At 38.8% G+C, this 18,125-nt stretch overlaps 1 protein-coding gene across 2 annotated transcripts in view; it reads right to left on the bottom strand.

The window, feature by feature from the left end:
• thada (THADA armadillo repeat containing) overlaps positions 1 to 18,125 on the bottom strand; it is a 130,097-nt gene that overhangs the window by 35,257 nt on the left and 76,715 nt on the right. For both annotated transcript variants that reach the window (XM_017690616.1, XM_017690614.1), the window contains 2 exons: positions 10,287 to 10,402; positions 3,493 to 3,575 (listed from right to left, as the gene is read on the bottom strand). In XM_017690616.1, coding sequence (XP_017546105.1) covers positions 3,493 to 3,575; positions 10,287 to 10,402 — 199 coding nt within the window. The remainder of the gene's footprint in view (positions 1 to 3,492; positions 3,576 to 10,286; positions 10,403 to 18,125) is intronic.

Consider the following 18,125-nt stretch of genomic DNA (forward strand, 5'->3'; position numbering starts at 1 on the left):
ACCCTTAATTTAAAAGAACTGCACTGGCTGATTGCATCTTTCAGGAGAGATTCTGCTACTAGTTATTAAGACTCTAAATGACCTAGCACCTGCTTTCATTAAATAGTGTCTGTCTGTTTGTTCCAGGATGTGATCTCAGATCTGCAGATACTGACCTTCTGTAAACACCTTCCATTAAAATACAGAAAACATGGAGAGATTCTTTCAGTTAAGCTTCTAAACTGTAGAACTCAATTCCACCTTTTATTATACAGGAATTTTAAGAAACATTTAAAAATGTATCTGTACCTTAGCATTTAATTAAAATCCTACATCTCTATGGCGTTTATCTTTTTAATTTGATCTGTGTCATTTTCTTATATGATTTTAAACTAATATTCATAATTTTTTCTATTACTGTTAAGTTTTATCACCTGTCTGTAAAGCACTTTGAGCTGCAATCGGCATGAAATGTGCTACATTAAGAAATATCATTTTTATAATATTACTATAATTTTATTATAATGCTTTTTTGTTGACATGCTCACAACTCGGAAACTCCGAGCTTATCTAAAAATCTGAGTTTACCATTAGTAAAATGTGGTGACGGTCATATCCACACATCTTGTAAATACAACATTTCCGTAAAGACTTGAAGGCACCATTTGCTGCACACTGTATTTGCCATTAGGCAAAATGTTCTGGATGTCTTGTTCGTGTAATTGTATGAATTAATGACTTCTACAAGTGTCTACGCAGCACAGATTACTAAAGCAACTTAAAAACCACAGGTAGCGATAAACAAAGAAGCTACACAGCTGCTTTCATCTCTGCTGCAGAATGTATAAGAACGCTTCACACAACAAACGTAATGTGAATCCTTTTGAGTATTCAGATCACATCTCGGAGACGACTTGGACCCCATTCATATGCTGTCCCTGTATAATCAGACGTATATTAATGCCAGGTGTAGACAGAGTCTTAGAGTACTTAGAACACACATGCTGTTTAACCCAAGACCAGGATTTCGCTGCTCATTGTTTAGCTGAAGTTTATGTTTAAGGGAAGCAGTGGTGTGTCTATAGTCACAGTACTGAAACATGCACACATGGTTTTTACATCACGCTCTGCCATCATTACCCAAACTGTGAAATCCAAAACACAGGTGGCTGTGGAGAGTGTGCAACACGTGTGAAAAAAGCACACCACTTTTTGAAGCTTCAAAACCCTTTTGCTTACTGCATTCTGCTCAGTAAATTATCTCCTGGCTGCGCAACAAATGGTTAATTATTGCGATATTGCCATTTTTGCAAAATCAATCAACAAGCAGAGTTTTTTTTTTGTTATAGGCAGTGTACTTGAGTGTTTCTGTGGGAAGTTTGATAAATCAAGGCATCCATGCATTCCAAGAAACGGTTACAGTCAAAATATTGCAGTCCTATCTCTAATCACGTCATCAAATGTTTGTGTGCTTTAACACATTCCAAGGCATCCCGCAATTTCAATATGTAGAAATACATAGCAATAATCATACAGCCCTTGTGTAACCATTAAAATGTGTTACATCATCTTTACCAAATCACTGAACACTTGCCTTAATGCTCCTCTAAATGGACCAGAACTGTAACTGACTCCATTTGAGAAGTCTATCCAGAAATTTAAACTTATAACTTGCTTTTCAAATATTGCAATAGTTAATGAAAGAAAAAAACAAAAGAAAACTAAAACACTGCAATATGCCTGTGATCTAATTGTGTGTGTGTGTCTGTCTGACAAAAGCTGTTTGTTCCCCATAAAAAGAGCAAGATTCCTTCATGTAAACAATTCTAAGATTCTTGATCTCTCAACATGTAACAGCCAAAGTCTAATAAATGTTTTTTTTCACCTGCAAAAAGACTACAAACAGCTTTTGCAGAAGGTCTGAACTAATTTGTTTTCCTTTTTCTGCTTGCTTTTCACAACAATTTTGTTCAGGTCTTTTACACATTTTATACAGTTGTTATTCATTTTAACTACGGCTGTAGTAAAGCATTCGGCCCACAGTTTGATTTCCAATACTGGGTTTATAATTCAATATTTACAAAATATCTCGGACAAAATTCCAGATTGATTTCTGTATTCATGTTGTTGTACAAAACACATGCTGGTGTTGGGAGGTCCATACAGTCACACTTTTGCATCTCAATATCACAATGTAACTATGGACCTCATTCACCAATATCTTCTAAGGGTTTTCTTACAATGGTTCTATGAAAAGTCCTATAAAAAAGTCTGTCAGATTCTGTTTGGTATAAGAACAAATCCTAAATAAGAAAACATCATTGAATGTCAGAATCTTCGTAAAAATTGCATAAGTGCGTTTGAAAGGCCACATGGATGAAACGCAGTGTTGCATTCACATTTACATTTATGTCATTTGGCTGACGCTCTTATCCAGAGCGACTTACAATTTGATCATTTTACACAAGTAGGCGAAGGTGGTGTTAGGAATCTTGCCCAAGGACTCTTCTTGGTATAGTGTAGGGTGCTTACCCAGATGGGGGATTGAACCCCCAGTCTACAGCATAGAGGGCAGAGGTGTTAACCACTACACTAACCAACCACTACTTGGTTGCCTGAGGAACACATGCAGAAACTGCCTATAAAAAGGTTTGCTTGTACAATAAAAAGGAAAAAGCTGTTTCAGATACAGTAGAGAGCAGAAAAAGGGAGAGATGAATAAACCTTTGTTTCACTGTTTAAAACTGAAAGGGTAAAACCATTTCCTTACTAGAGCTTGGCTAATATGACATAATTTGGACTAATACAGATTTTGGGAGGCTAAAAATTCAGACAAGCAATTTTGTCAGCCAATTTCATCTTATACTTACTGGTAACTTTATTTAATTTTATACACTTATAGTGTAATTCTGTTAAATTGTGCTTTACTGGCCAATTTGATCGTCATTTCATAACGGTCACATTTACTAAACTCAAAGAAACTCAAATACATATTGTAGCACTGTGGGTGGAACTATCCAGAATTCTATGCAGGTGCTGTGTGCCATAATATATTATTCTCATGTTAAAGGTTAGATTTTTAGAAGTGAAACCCCTCATGAAACTGGCCTGTAGCTCACTCACATTTAGAAATTTTTGCTTGTGACAAAACTAAAGAGCAGTGCTTCAAATCAATGACATCGCATTCTTATCTGTTGTTATTTTAACCACAATGGTGGTTTGTGTCAGGTAACTGCCAGTTTTGCATTCCTTTTTTCTTTTTTTTCTTTTTAAAAAGACCCCCCCTCTCTCCCTCTATCCACAGACTCTATCCTCCAAGAAAAGTGACAAAGTATCCTATAAAGATCATTCATTCACACTGCTTACTGGAAGAGAGCTGATTGGGAACATTTCAAAGCATGATGAAATGCCTCAATTGCACAATACAGTGCACAGCTCGAACTGGATGAGAGACAATGATGGGTCAGCTGATTCTCGGTGTGCGCTGGACTGAAACAGACATCATATACATACCTTCAGCAGGAGCACAGAGAAAGGTACACATATCAGCCAGCAGGTCCACCATTGTCCCTCTAGTCACCAAACAGGGGTTCCGTCTGGGAGAGAGAGAGGGAGTTAAAATCACCACATTTTGGTCTTCTTATAATTAAACCAATTAAACACAGAGGAGGGAAAAAAGAGTTAATTTACACAATTTTCCTCTTTATCGCCAACATTTTGCTGATTAACCCGCCCCCTATAGGGAACAAACTTCTGCACATTTTAGTGCCCAATTACTGGGAAAAAAATTCTCTTGGAAAAAGTAAACCAAAAGATATATCCTGTGAAAAAATGAAGTCACATTTTTTATATTATGTCTGAATTTTTACAATATATTAAACTCAACAAATAGAAAATGCATTACAATAAGCAGAGAAATGACATACTTAGTTTTTTGCTTGTAGAGGATATGTTAACTTTCTTTTCTTTTAAAAAAAAAATTAATGTAATTTGATCAGGGTTCTTAAACTTTTGCATACACAGTGATCAACGTTAATATTTCCAATCAATAATGATCCAGTAATTAATAGCTGCATGGTTCATGTGATAGACTTCCATTCTTATGACCATTCTTCACAAGAAAACATTAAGTGTGTGATACAGCAGAAACAGCTTTCTAATCAAAGCATGAAGCCAGATTTTTTAGAAAAAACAAAGAAACAAACAAACAAAAAATGACTAATAGGTTTGCATGGAAACTAAAGCTGCTTAATTTACTGTTAGCCTACCGAAAAACTCAAGGCAAATTCAGGCTGAAGGAGTTCAGCTGACAAATCTCTAGGACCCGCTGGATTAGAGTAAGCCACACAACATAAGTAACCACAGAAGTAAGTCTATTTGAGACTACCTGATGTAGGCTGAAATCAGTGTGTGATTTATGGTACACATCTACAGCAATTTTTCTTGCTGCACTCTGCCAGACCCCTCTGTTTGCTGCTGGTGGGCGTGTACATGTCGTTTTTGTTATGGAAATAAAGGAACTGTTTTTTTATTTGTTACAAGGTAGCACAGACGCCTGCAATGAGAATAAAATACAGACTTAGAAGCAGCTCACGCAATCTCAATAGTAACCTCAACTCCTTAGCAAGTAAATTAACAGCTCAGTATGGTTTTGTCCTCCTGCTAAAACCACAAACTTAACACAACTGAAATTCCTCTCTTCATATCTTTACTGTCACTAGTTTTTTTTTTAATTAGATATTTTGGTCATTATGTTAAACTGTCCATTGTTGTCGTTCTCAATGCTCAAGTTTTATGTGTTGGTTGGCATTCATGATGAAGGCCAGTCTAGTCTTGCATGACTAGCTAAATGCAATGCGGCAGCTGCACTCATTTAAAATAAAGCTGAAATCTGTGGAGCTTTTTCACTGTACATGTAAATAAGCAGTGTAAATAAACATGTTACTTAAGCAACAGAACATAAGAGAGAGCGCGTTTTCGCAAAATAACATTACAGCAGTGATTTGGTCGTGGGCACGAGCCGAATGCGATAACATACGACCTCGAGTGTTCTATTGTTTTTGTACAACAGTTACATAAATAAAGTAATAAATAAATAAATTTTAATGTGAACATTTTAATGTTAACAATTCCTTTCGCCAAATTATAGTTCCTTAAAAAGCATCCTGTTGCTATGTCAGAGAAACGAGCTTCGTTCACTCACTGCACAGCTGGCAGTTCGTTCTCCAGCTCCTTACACAGACCAACTGACATGAATTTAGTGTAGTCTCATCTTCAGAGTCTGACCAAATCAGCTGTTGGTCAAATATGATCTTCAAAGTATCAGTTTCTGTTTGTGCACCAAGTAAGAAGTAAAAAACTTTCCTATGAAAGTCATTGCTTTGCTTAGCGGCCTCTCAGCTGAGTCATACGGTGTTTATGAAAAACCTGTGATGTTATGGTGAAATAACAGCACGGTTAGAAAGCTTCTCAACCAATCAGCTTGCGTAGCTGGAACTAACTGTTGTATAATTGTTAGCTACTCACAGCTGCAGTGTAAAACTAAGGAAGACTATTTTGGGGGTGGGGGAGTAGGGGTGGACTGCGTACATTCAAACAAAACATTTCTTTAAAGTTAAAATCAGTTTTTCTTTTTTCGGTTTATCCCTAGAAATCCTACTGATTAATTACAGTAATTCTTCATGCTGTCAGAGGAAGCAGAGCTGGAGGAGCTAAAAACAGGAGCATCACATGTGTCGTCTGACTGAACAAAGAGAATTCTGGAACGTCTGCCTTCAGACCAGGCGCAAAACGAGTGTGTGTGTGGGTGGGTGCCACTGTGGGTGTGTTTGTGTGCACAGAAGTGCCGACTGTGTGTACGACAGAGTACATCTTTGTGTGTGTGTGTGACCACAGCATAGAGCGCCCATAGGCATGTGTGAGAACAAGGACTGCAGTGTTCGAGGCTGACGTCAGGGTTTCATCACTCAGATATTAATAACATACTCTAACACACACACCCATACTCTCTTTCTCTCTAACACATGTACCCCCGCCCCAACCCCCCCCCCCCCCCCCCCCAACCCCCCCCCCCAACCACCACCCCCCACCACGCATCTGACCTGCCCTTTCTTTCTCACATTGTGCGGTTTCACTCAGTTCTACCTGCCGGCTTGTCAAACTTCCCTGGCCTGAACACTCGAGGCATGAATCCAGAGCGCTGAAACCTCATATGGAGTGCATTGAGCTCTGGAACATCACAGTGCCCACTCCTAACACAGAAAACCACCGTAGCCTCTTCATTTCCAAATCTAGATCAGAGACAAGCCGTCCAATCCAGCCAAGACATTCACACAGTTCATGCACACTGAGGTAAAAGTGGATCCAAAGGAGCCTGCACTCCCAAGCTAAAGAGGTAGTTCAGCAAGGACATGTTTGGTGTATCAAGTTTGCTACTTTAGTTTTCCACTGAAGCTATGAGGCTAATAAGCATACAAGCTTCTTAATATCTAATTAAAAAGGCTTTATTCAAAATCACTGTCCCAGGTTCTCATGTCAGTACCAAAATACAGACTTTTAAGACTGTAGACGGAGCCTTATTTTAGCCTCACCCCTGCATTTTTGAGCAGGAAGTGAGACTGCATCCCTGTCCCTCAGGCCACATGAACTGTGTCCCAATTCAGATGCTGCATCCTTCGGCGGCTGCATTTGAAGGCTGAATGCAACCAGGCTGTCCTATTTTGAAGGCTCCTTCATATTTGGCCAATGGGAACAGCAGTGCTATGACGCAAACAGGAAATCCACCATAGAACAGACCGTCTAATTTCATTTCAGCCTTCAGAGGTCCAAGCAGCCTCCGAAGGACATGCCTTCATAGACCGTGTCCTTCGGAGGATGCAGCCCTGAATTGGGACACGCTGATGATGAGTAGTTAGATCCCATGGCTTTGAAGCACGTGTCCCAAAGTCTGAAAATCAGCGTGCAACATTAAGAAATGTCACTAACGAAACACATATGTTCAGCAAGTAAACACATCGTGGTTTTATGAGCAATATTATGATTTTCTGTGTGTACATCTATTCAAAGCTTTGTTTGCTAGCCATGTATTGGCTAGCATTTTTGGGATATGCTCAAAATTAGTCAAAACAATCACTACTGAAACATTTGGTAATGTTTGAGCTATAATATAGTGTTATCATTATTTTGGTAGTGACAAAGAGGAATGTTCAATCTTATTTAAAAAAAAAAAAAAACATAATTAAGGTTTGGGGTCACTCATAGTAAAAACATTTTAGTCTAAATCCATGCCAATGCAAGTCTGAAAAGTGTTTACCTTTGAAGCAATTTGGTGGAATGATTACAAAACACTCAAATATTAAACATAACATCTAAAATGACCTTTTAATGTCTAGTTATTGTATGTTAAATTACAAAAAATACTAATCCAGACTTTTCAAATGTATGTATGATGGACTGTTGTCCATTTTTTTTCCCCACTGTAATATGTTAGAAATCATATGAATATGTTCATTTGAAATTATTTGACTATATATTTGAGGTGATGTGTGATGGTAGGAGCAAGCAGTTTGCCAATTATATAGGCTTTCGTTACTTCTTTGCTACATTAACTCTGTTAGAGAAACAAACTTCAGAAAACAAACCTGTTTTGGCTGACCAACTACTTCTGGGATAAGGGAGAAAAGAGTGATTTGACTTTTCTCGTCAACTATTGCTTCAGCATATTTAAAGATGTTTTCATCTGCTTCACTGGCCAGAGACTAATCAAAGCATGCAAGTCAGAATATTCCTGAAGGTACCGTCCTGGCTTTCAGTTTGTTTACACTCAGAGAGTGTATTAGGCCAAACTGCAGAGTTAATCTTGGCTCTGTTCACTTCCATCATGATCAAAAGTCAGCAGGCTAAAACACAAGGCAAAGCATAGTAATGAACTTGGACTCCACCAGCCACATACATTTGGTCAACTTTTAACCACACTAGAAAAATAAAATACAATGCCCAGTGTGGTGAAATCCGGTGAAACTTAGCGGGAACTACGCAGAGGTTACGGAAGTACTGAGCATGGGCCACCCACGGCTAGCGGTAGCGATTAAGCTAAGATATCCTGCTCTAATGACTGCAGAAGGCCGCGTTTCAGAAGAGAGGAGGGATTAGCAGACACCTGGGAAGGTCTGGAGGGCTGAGCGATCAAACACAGGAGCCGCAGCATGGACCGCTGAGCAGGAATTCACCTCGTCATCTTAATCAAGAACCGGCACACAGGCTGACATCTTTTCTCCATCAATACTGTGCCTCTCTCTTCTCTATAAAGCAATGTCTATCCCTTTAGAGGGAGGGAGTTAGAGACCAGGAAAACGGCAAGTGAAAAGACAAAGGACTGAGTTGTAGGTAGTATGCAGGGTTAGTACAAAAATGAAATGTCAGATACTGATTACTTGTCTTTTTAAAATCATAATGTTAAGCAAAGACAAGTTAAAACTAGTGTTCTTATGCTTAACACAAGGCAAACAGAAAAACTGCAGTCTAAAAAAACATAACTGTCTGCCCAAACTACGCACACAGTGACAGTGACAGTTTTTTTTTTCATGTTCAGAGTATTAAAAAAAAGAAATGTCAAAATTTCTTCAAGTGACAAAACCATCACCTGCTTGTACAGGAGCAGAGCACTTTTTGTACAGGAGCAGACCACCTGGATGCCTGTAGTCCAGTTTGAGCAGCAGAAATGCAGATCCACACATGACGAAGCAGAGAACAAACTAAACCTTTTGATGTTTCTTACAAATTGCTGAGATGCAATCAGCTTAGCTGTTGCTATGGCAACAACAGAAACAACAGAGATTTTGCCACCTGTGGTATTGGCAAAAATCGCACGAGTACATAAAACAATGTCGCACTGATGCCATCTGAAAAACTATTTGGTTTAATGCAATACAGATAGTAATCAAAATCACTGTTTTTCATAACATATGTAATCGGATTGTTGCCTTTTCTTTGTAACTATACCAAAAAACAATTTCTTTTGTATCCTGATTACGCAATGTCGCTATCTGCAGTCCATACTACCCAAATCTATTAGTATGGCTGCACAATATAACAAAATACTACAGATTATCATTGCTGTCAAAAAAACCTTGTTTCTCCAAAAAAGGTGGCATTACAGGACAAGGAAAAATGTTCTTAATTTTTTATGGAAGTAAATGGATAAATATGTTTTTTCAAGTAATTCTGGACTGTTTCGGTTGGTCCGCTCATCAAGAAATTTCACCACATAAAAGGGCAATTGGCCTTTTCATATTATGCCAAAAACTGGAAAATGCCAAAAAAAAAAAAGCATGTACACTAAAAAGACACTGCCAAATAAATTACTTGATTTAAGAGTGACCTGCATTATGCTGGCCAAAAGTAGATCATGTGATTGCTTTCAATCATCAGAATGCTGAAAGAACACTCATGTGCACATCGGACATTACAACATCTGACGCTAATCAAAATGCTAAAAACACAAAACGGTGTGACTTGATAGAGAGTTCATTTGCATACTGTAGCCTTTTGCAATTTCAGTATTGCAAAGGCAGACACTGCAATAAAGATTAAACCATACATTGCACAGCCCTAGGTGCAATATCATTCAATTGGCTCCTTCTTTCAATCCACTGTTAATGTCTCTCTTTCCCTCTCTCTCGCTCTCTCTTATCAGCAGCCGTAGGTGGGCAGTGGGAGTGAGAGAGCAGTAGGTCACGGTGTCACTCCACCCAGCGTTCTGTAAGATCTGAGCAGGTCTGCTCTCAGGGCAGGGAGCACACAGCAGGTCAGCCTTTGAAATGTGAGCTGGAGCATGGAGTGGAAAACAGAAGGCTTTTTCTACACTGAAGTACAGCTTAAAGGAATAGATTAACATCTCAGCAATTAGACTCAGAGCCAGAACTCTACATTACCTCAATCTGCACCCTTCATGTGGTCTGAAGACACATCCAACAACAGCTTAACTACTTCTAAAGTTTTATTTGTGAACTACTCTTCTAGTTCAGTGCTATAATCAGCATGTATGTTTACTGGCAAATACATACAAACGCTAAAATCATGCATCAAGAGCAAGGTGAGAAACAATTTCACCACTTCATCATGCCAGTCTTAGGGTGAACAGAGTGGTACTGTAAATGGACATCAGAAGATTTAAATTAAGCTTTTCAACCAAACAAACAAACCACTCATTTTAAATTACATATGTTTGTGTGTACATTCCTCTACAGTGCTGAAGTGTGAAATATTCCTTTACGACTCGGCTTAGTGCTGGCAGTCTTTGTGTTTACCTTGTGCCCAGCCACAGTCTTGGCCTGAGGGCTCCTATGATGTCACTGTCTTGGTCTCCTTTTGGTGTCTGGGGGCGATGAGTGTCTGTGAGGTAAGAACGCAGCAGGAAGAGCACCTAAGAGATGGAGAGGGAGAGATGGAGGGAGGGGGAGAGAGGAGGAGAGGAAGAGATGCAATTCAAAATAACATTTTGGCTATTATAAAAATTGCAATGTGTTTACCACCAATGAAAATATCAGCTCCATGGGAAAAGGGTAAAATCTAATCCAGTGATGGTGTAAAATGCTGGTGCAATGAAGAAAAAGATTTTTTTTAGAAAGATATGATATGCCAAACCCCCTAATCAGTGTAAAGCCCCACCAGACATATAAGATCAACCACACATCACATAACATACATATTAAACACAACACACATCTATATTTACAGTTTTCAAACCATATAAATGCACTGATATCAATATAATACACTTCTTACATCCAGAGGATCAATTACCTTATTGTGATATTTTCTTATAGTAATCATGCTAATTACTTCAAACAGAATCAGAAACATATTTTTACTGTATTTCTAAGTTAAAAAGCTCAACAGTTACTCATACAGTTAAAGTACAATGTGCACGACAAACAAATTTCACACAAATGAGTATATCTGTGCTCACACCCACCACCTGCAGTCTAATTACTGTTTAGGCTAGTAAGTCTCAAAAAACAAAGTGAAAAACAAAGTAAAAACAAATCAGAGCATGATACAACTATTAGTGAGTATACTTGGAGCATGTTTTAGACTATATTTCCTGAATCTCAGCACTATATGTCTAAAATTGCAACCAAAACAATCGTGTGGGTGTCAGATGTTATGGAATGATACTGGACACTTTTCACTGTCTGAACAGCACATGCATTTACTACCTTAATGATATAGGTAGGACATAATTATCTGACTGGACATGTGTCTGAATAGCCAAGTCCAATCTCGTATTTTGGGTCAGGCTAGTGAAGAGAGAAAAACATACTACAAGCTATTCAAACAAAAGCCAAATGAGGTTAGGAACAATTTGCATAATATTATATAGAAGTAATGAAAAATAGTGTGGTAAAGGCGGCAAAACTCTCCAGCAAAACAGCAATTAAACTCAGAGCCAGAACTCTTTATTACCACAATCTGCATCCTGCATGTGGTCTGAAGACACATCCAATGATAGCTTAGCAAAGTGACCGAAAGTCTGGCTTTTAAAGCAGTATTCGGTCCAACAAGAATGAAGCACATTCAAGCAGCAAAGCTGCATTACTGTGTATTTGTGCTTTCACACACAATCATACGTAAACATTTCCACTATTTTCCTCAAACTGTTTCCTGCTCCTGTGTTGGCAAAAACCAAACAATGAGTGTATAAAATAACGTCTGAAAAATTCTGTTTGGCTTAGTGCAATCCTGCTAGTAATTGATTAACAATTACTTCTAAAGATTTGTTTCTGAGCTACACAATAGTTCAGTGCTGTAATCAGCATATTACAAACAACTTAAACAAAAGCTGAATGAGGTTAGAAATAATTAGCATTAAAATTATCTAGAAGTATCCTAAAATAGTGTGGTAAAGGAGGCAAAGCTCTCTTCAACAGGACTGCTCACCCCCTCAGTATTGGTAATTTTTTGCTTTCTTATACAAATACGAACAGCTAGATTCGCTCTATCAAAGGTTTTTACATTTTGACTCTTTTAAGGATTAATGTATCTATAAGAAGCTACCCCCTTGTTGTCAATTGGTTAAAATGTATGGGTGAGTGGACACACTTAATTGAAGGATATATTTCTCAGACGGCTGATGGGAATTGCTGCATAACTACACTAGCGCTGTTCTAAAGTAGTCAAGACTGTTGCCTATTGCTGTGATGGTCTGTTTTTAACATTTATATCCTACTGATCTTTTTGCAGGTTGATTAACTTGGCATGGAATTTTTATTTTAAGAATTGTATTGTTGAGCTATGTATTTTTGTTTTGCTACAGCCATGCATTTGATTTAGACCTGTGTGACAATGCTGTACCACTAAGGTCAGTAGCATTACTGTGTTTAACTTCATCTTTCAGCACCAGACTGCACAGCTTCACTCGGGGAGTTCCAAAGTTGGTTTCGCTAATTATCACCACCCCCTGTCAGAGTCTCAGATGCCCCCTATTGAGTCTGCCACAGTGCCGGCCGATATCATTCACATATGTTTACGATTTCCCATTTAGCTAGTGGAGCCCCTTAAGAATGGCATCCCAGTTAGTGAGTTTGAAGCAGATTGAAGGAAAAAAAATATACTCTTTTCTGGGTTGCAGCCACATTGTGGAAGCCATTCATTATACACCAGGCAAGGAAGGCAGAGGGCAAAAACAAGCCTGACCGCCAAGCTCCACGCCGAGTCTCGGACAGCACCCCCCTTTCTGTCCACACCCAGCATCCACTGTGCTGTTCCAGGCCAGAGCCCCGGGTCTCGGAGCTCCCTGCTCTCATTGGCCCCTCGCAGGGGAAGCAGCGGGGTATTTATAGTGACCAAATACACGACTTGTGACCGGCCGCAGACCAGCGATGGAGAAAGAAGCGGCGACGAGGAGCAAAAATAAATACAAGCATCATGGCCCATAATTCAGCAGGGTGTACAGAAAAGACACACTTGCACATATAAGCAAGCAAAACTGAGGGCCTACTGCACTGCAGGCCTGCAGGCTGACCTCTGGCAAACTAAGAGAGTTAACTCAGCTTTCTAGGAAAGCCAACTTTAAGAATTTCAGCAGCGCTGAACAGAGAGAAAGGCATCGTGGACGTTCTGAGGAAGGTGAACGAAACCAAATAAAGCCCCTTTTTCCCCTTTAGGCATCAACATGTAGTTAATAGTCTTTTCTCTGCCACAGAAGAATAGATATAGCATGCAAGTTCTTGACACTACATGTCCAAAAGTTTGTAGACACCTGCTCATTCGTTTTTTCTTCTGAATCAAGGGTATTAATTAGGGGTGCGACAATTATTCGACTTTGTGGACTAAAATCGACAAGCAAATTAGTTGGCAACTAATTTAGTAGATGATTAGTTGGTGACATTACGCAATCTTTCTTGTGCTCACTCGGAATGCTTTGACATTACCACTTACTCAAGAGTTAACAACAGCGCAATGGCAGCCTAAAAAAAAACCCATGTGTGGAGTTAAACTCAGAAATAAAAATGTCATTTGTGCTATTAGTAAGCCGACCTTAGCTGACTATGGAAACACATCCTCCATGCTTGGTCTACCGAATGAAAAAGACTCTCGGTAAGATACGTTGCGTCCCAAACAACAAAACGTTACTAGCTCATTAAATAGTAAAAACAGCATGTTTATCATTAGAAGTGCACTCACCAGCGTACAATGTCAAATACAGCAGTGTGTGGTTTGGGACGCGGCGATAGTTGTGCTAGCGACCTAACTAGTTAGCTAATGCCAATATTGAATTCTGCCAAATTTCTTGTTCTGAGCTGAGCTGTAACATCTGTTTCGAAGTACACGTTCTCTGGTATCATTAATAGAGCTGAAACAGAGAAGCAAGTAACTGTTATTCACAGCAAGCCTGTTCACTTTCCAGATAACCTTTACATTTTTAAACACTGCATCGTTGCCTTTACTTCGAGGCCACTGGTGAGTTCAAATTCGAACGCAGGAGAGCGTTTAAAAACAGGTTTATGTTCTCCGTGCACGTTTAGCACCATTTGCTAACAGATTAAGAAGGTAGCTCTACACGAACATATAGGGCAGCTGGATGAAGGGTTACCGCTGAAATTAACTGGTTCCAAATCATCCAAATTTAACTGTTCAAACAGAACAAGTTTGCCACAAACGTTCGCTACTTTCCCATGTGCTCCATCAGAGCGCTTCTTGAAGGAATTTCCTTAAAGGAAAACTGAATTAGTTTTATTTTATTGCTGCTTCTTTGCATGTCCTTGGTTTTAAATTTTGACAGTCAAAAGATAGTGGGGTTTTATTCTTTTACCTTTTGTATTAGCAATAATTAAAACAGTGAATTTTTTAATGTTATTCATGTTTGTCTTCATTGTTAATTAGCAAATGCATGAAACAACCTCAAGTGAAATTTACAAGCTAATAGCTACATAAGTCATTTTGTAATGTAATGATTTATAATCAAAATAAGGCCGCAAAAACAGCCTCTTCTATACTAAAGCCTTCTCAGAAGAGATGTTGGAACGTTGCTGTGAGGATCTGATAGAAGTCAAGAGAACGTTAGCGAGGTCAGGTAATGATGCTTGATAATTAGTTCTGGATCAAATCACTCTCATCACAAAGGTATTCAACTGTGCTGCATCATGCCAGGGAATGCAGTTCCACTGCTCCACAGTCTAATGCTGGTGGTCTTTATACCTTCTAGGCCTGATAAACAACCTAAGAATCATATTTACATAACATCTTCGTTTTTGTGAAAAAGAAGTTCTATTTAAATAATAGAGAAAGTAAGTATCTGTTGTCAGTGCTTTTTTCTGCCTCGAGATCTGACTATCACTTTAAAAAAGGCCTTTTGCAACTTCTGTAAAGCTGCAAAGGACTAGTGTACTAAAATGACTTTCAAAATTGACCTGCAACCAGATTTGCTTTTATATTATCGAAAGCATTAGCCATTTTTATATGCAGCCTGACAATCTGCTAATAATCTGACTAACAGCTCAATCAGAATAGAATACGTCCATGTAAACACAGATTGAAGCCATTCAGAATACAATTTCTATTGAACGAAAGGAGGTAATCCTGTAAGTAAAGTAAAGTTTAAGTACGTTCTGCATGCGTGCGTCACATCATAATGAAAGTTTATTACATTTAACATGGCGGGAGCAGAAACTGGTCTGCAGAGGAGAGGAAGTTTATGCTATGAGCTTACAGACGTCCATCTTGTGTGTCTCAGGACATGACATCTTCCTCTCATCCTTCTTCAACAAGCACACGTGACGTTTTCTGGAGTCTGACATGATTTTAAAGTCATTAAAACACAAGCACTGCTTGCTGCTCATCTCACGATGCTCGTTGTCATGGTAACGGCTACACTAAGTGGTACTCTATGCACGTGAGTAATTTTGGATTAGATTACTTGTAGTGCGTGAATGTAAACTGAGATTTTATATCAAATTAATCTATAATCAGAATGAGTTCAATCAGATTGACAAAACTCTTTGCATGCAAACACAGCCACTGATTCAAAGCTTTTAAAATAGTAATGTAAGTAGATGGAGACAAATAATGTAAATGTGAACCAATTAAATATGAAACCAATCTTTCTCAGCTGAAAGTGCTTCATTTATATCCTTGGAAAGCCACGTCTCCCCTCATCTGATTTATGTTGTGGAAACACGAAGATGACAAAAAAAATGAAAAAAATGTAGCCCTGCATTGTGAGAGACTGGAGGCAGAAGTGCCAGAGTCCATTAGTGCTGCTTGGTCTGGTTCCCTCGTTAGTCCGGTTCTAAAAGGAACCCTAGCGTTGTGTAAACAAAGCCTTCGCTGAGGCTCAGACAAATGCTGGCTCTCCATAGCAGAAGTGATTTAATAACCAAAAATGCACTTTTGAACTCCACAGAACTTCATGTTAACTGATACGTGCTGCTTGATCTGCGGGCAGAATCAAAGGTCCATGACGCACTGAGAGGTTAGAATGGGTTATGTATGTGGAAGTTTTCATGAACATCTGCGCACATTGCAGCTATTTTTACATACGTTTGGACATATCTGTTAGATTCGCCAAACAAAGAAGTCATTAATTCAGAACTGAGACAAAGACATCTGCAACCTGTTATACATGCTCCCTCCCACTCTGTCTCACACACACCACAACTGTGCAGCATTTGCATGAGCAACACAGTCCACAAAATCCAACATCTGTTAGAACCCTTAAAGCTATACCACTCAACGAGTGCTCGGCGTCCCTGTGAGCTTATGGCTTGTGTGATGTTCTAAAGAAAGATGGAAAGCTGGTGGGGGGGGGGGGGGACAAAAAAAAAACAAACAAAAAAAAAACCTCTTATTTGTAACGTATGGTAATGTATGTCCCATGTTTCATTCAAAGTCATTTTATATCATTTCTTTTTGTCTACTCACACAACATAAAAGGCAGCTGGTGTTTCTTTTTTATGTAAAAATAAAAAGATATACACAAAATAAAATTACATAAAAAATACATTTGAAAAAACTGAGAAAGATGTCTTTTTCTAACCCTCTATTGAAAATTGTTGCATTAGGGTAACCAAGTCATCTTCCTCATTTTACAACATAATGATACATATGTCATTAATTAATTAATTAATCTTTTAGTTAGTGTGAGAAGTTCATATGTTTAACAGTCAATATCATCAAATACTATATTAAATACATGTTGCCTATGAGCAACACTAAGCAGTGTACTGTTTGCAGCCTGTAGGAAGGGACGTCTTATTTATGTAGCCACTTGTGAGAACTCTACAGTTGCCATTTGGAATTATTATGGTGTTTTTGTTTATTTTAGAGATCTAACATCAGTTTTTAATGTGTATCAGTGGCCAGAAGCCCATTCCAGTCAATTCTGTCATGCAGCAGTCAGTATCCATTATGTTTTATCATTATCATCAGTATTTGAAATTGTTTAGAAATTGAAAGGCAGTTGTTTTAACTACTTGCAAGTTATTTTATAGTGCATTATGCTAATAAAGATTTTCCCCATTGCTGCACATTTAAGCCTGCATACATTAGTTTTTATCTCCATTTTATGTGAGAAAGGTTAATCAAACATTGCTCTCAAAGTGTGAAATAGAGGACTAAGACTAACTTTAATCCTGAACTCAGTCACCAAAAAGAAATGTTTTGACTCTTTCAGTTAAAAAAAAAAATGAAACATAACTTTTTAAAAACATTTTAATATTTCAACTGCATTTTGTTGTTCCTGATATTGTATGCTAGCCCTGTTTTTCTCGTTTTCTACATTTTTGTCCTGAAGAGTGTGTAAAACACACATCTGCTCTACTCTGTCTACTCTTTACCAAAGCTCCCAGCATGCATCACTACTATTTACATCAGACACCAGCATGATGGTGTGCCTGCTGTGACAACACCACAGCAGTATCAGCAGCTGATCAGCACTCCACTCTATCTCAGCACGGTGTGTATATGTTACATGGCTATCTCCTTCCCATCCGCATAAACACACTATCTGTTTTCCACTATCGCTTCCAAATCTGCTCACATACAAAACATTTCCATATTCAAAGGCAAAGAGCTGCCAGGCCGCCGTATCTGAAAGAACCGAACTGAAGACGAAAACACAGGAAATGACTGAGCTCTTTCCTCTCGCTCTTTTCAGCGCTTCATTCCATGGAAGTGCCAAGAAATATGGGCGGACGGAAAAAGACGAGGGGAGCGAGAAAGAGAGATGCAGGAGATGAAAGGACGAGATGGCTGAAGGCCTCAGCCTCTCAATATCTCTAACGCACACACATATCCTTCATCCATTCCTCTGTGAGCTCCCTTTCTCACCACACGTTCCTCCTCCTTTCTTCTCTTCTTCCTTTGGCACATCTGCAATGGCTTTCGAAACACACATGGCAGCCATGACAGGAAAGATCCTCCTCCCACCAAATAAAAGAAACAAAACAAAAAACTAAAAAAAAAAAAGGATTTTCACCCAGTATGCATTAGCGTTTAACTCCAACACCACACCAGCCCACCCCAAATCCCAGCCCAACACCTAATACCGCATAAAACGGTCCTTAAACGGCCTGCTGGAACGGCTGCCCTGCTCATATCAGAGTACAAACCGGACACCTCAGGGAATGGAAACCACTAGAGGCCAT

Source organism: Pygocentrus nattereri, chromosome 5, assembly GCF_015220715.1.
Source record: "Pygocentrus nattereri isolate fPygNat1 chromosome 5, fPygNat1.pri, whole genome shotgun sequence".
In the NCBI taxonomy this organism is placed as follows: Eukaryota; Metazoa; Chordata; class Actinopteri; order Characiformes; family Serrasalmidae; genus Pygocentrus; species Pygocentrus nattereri.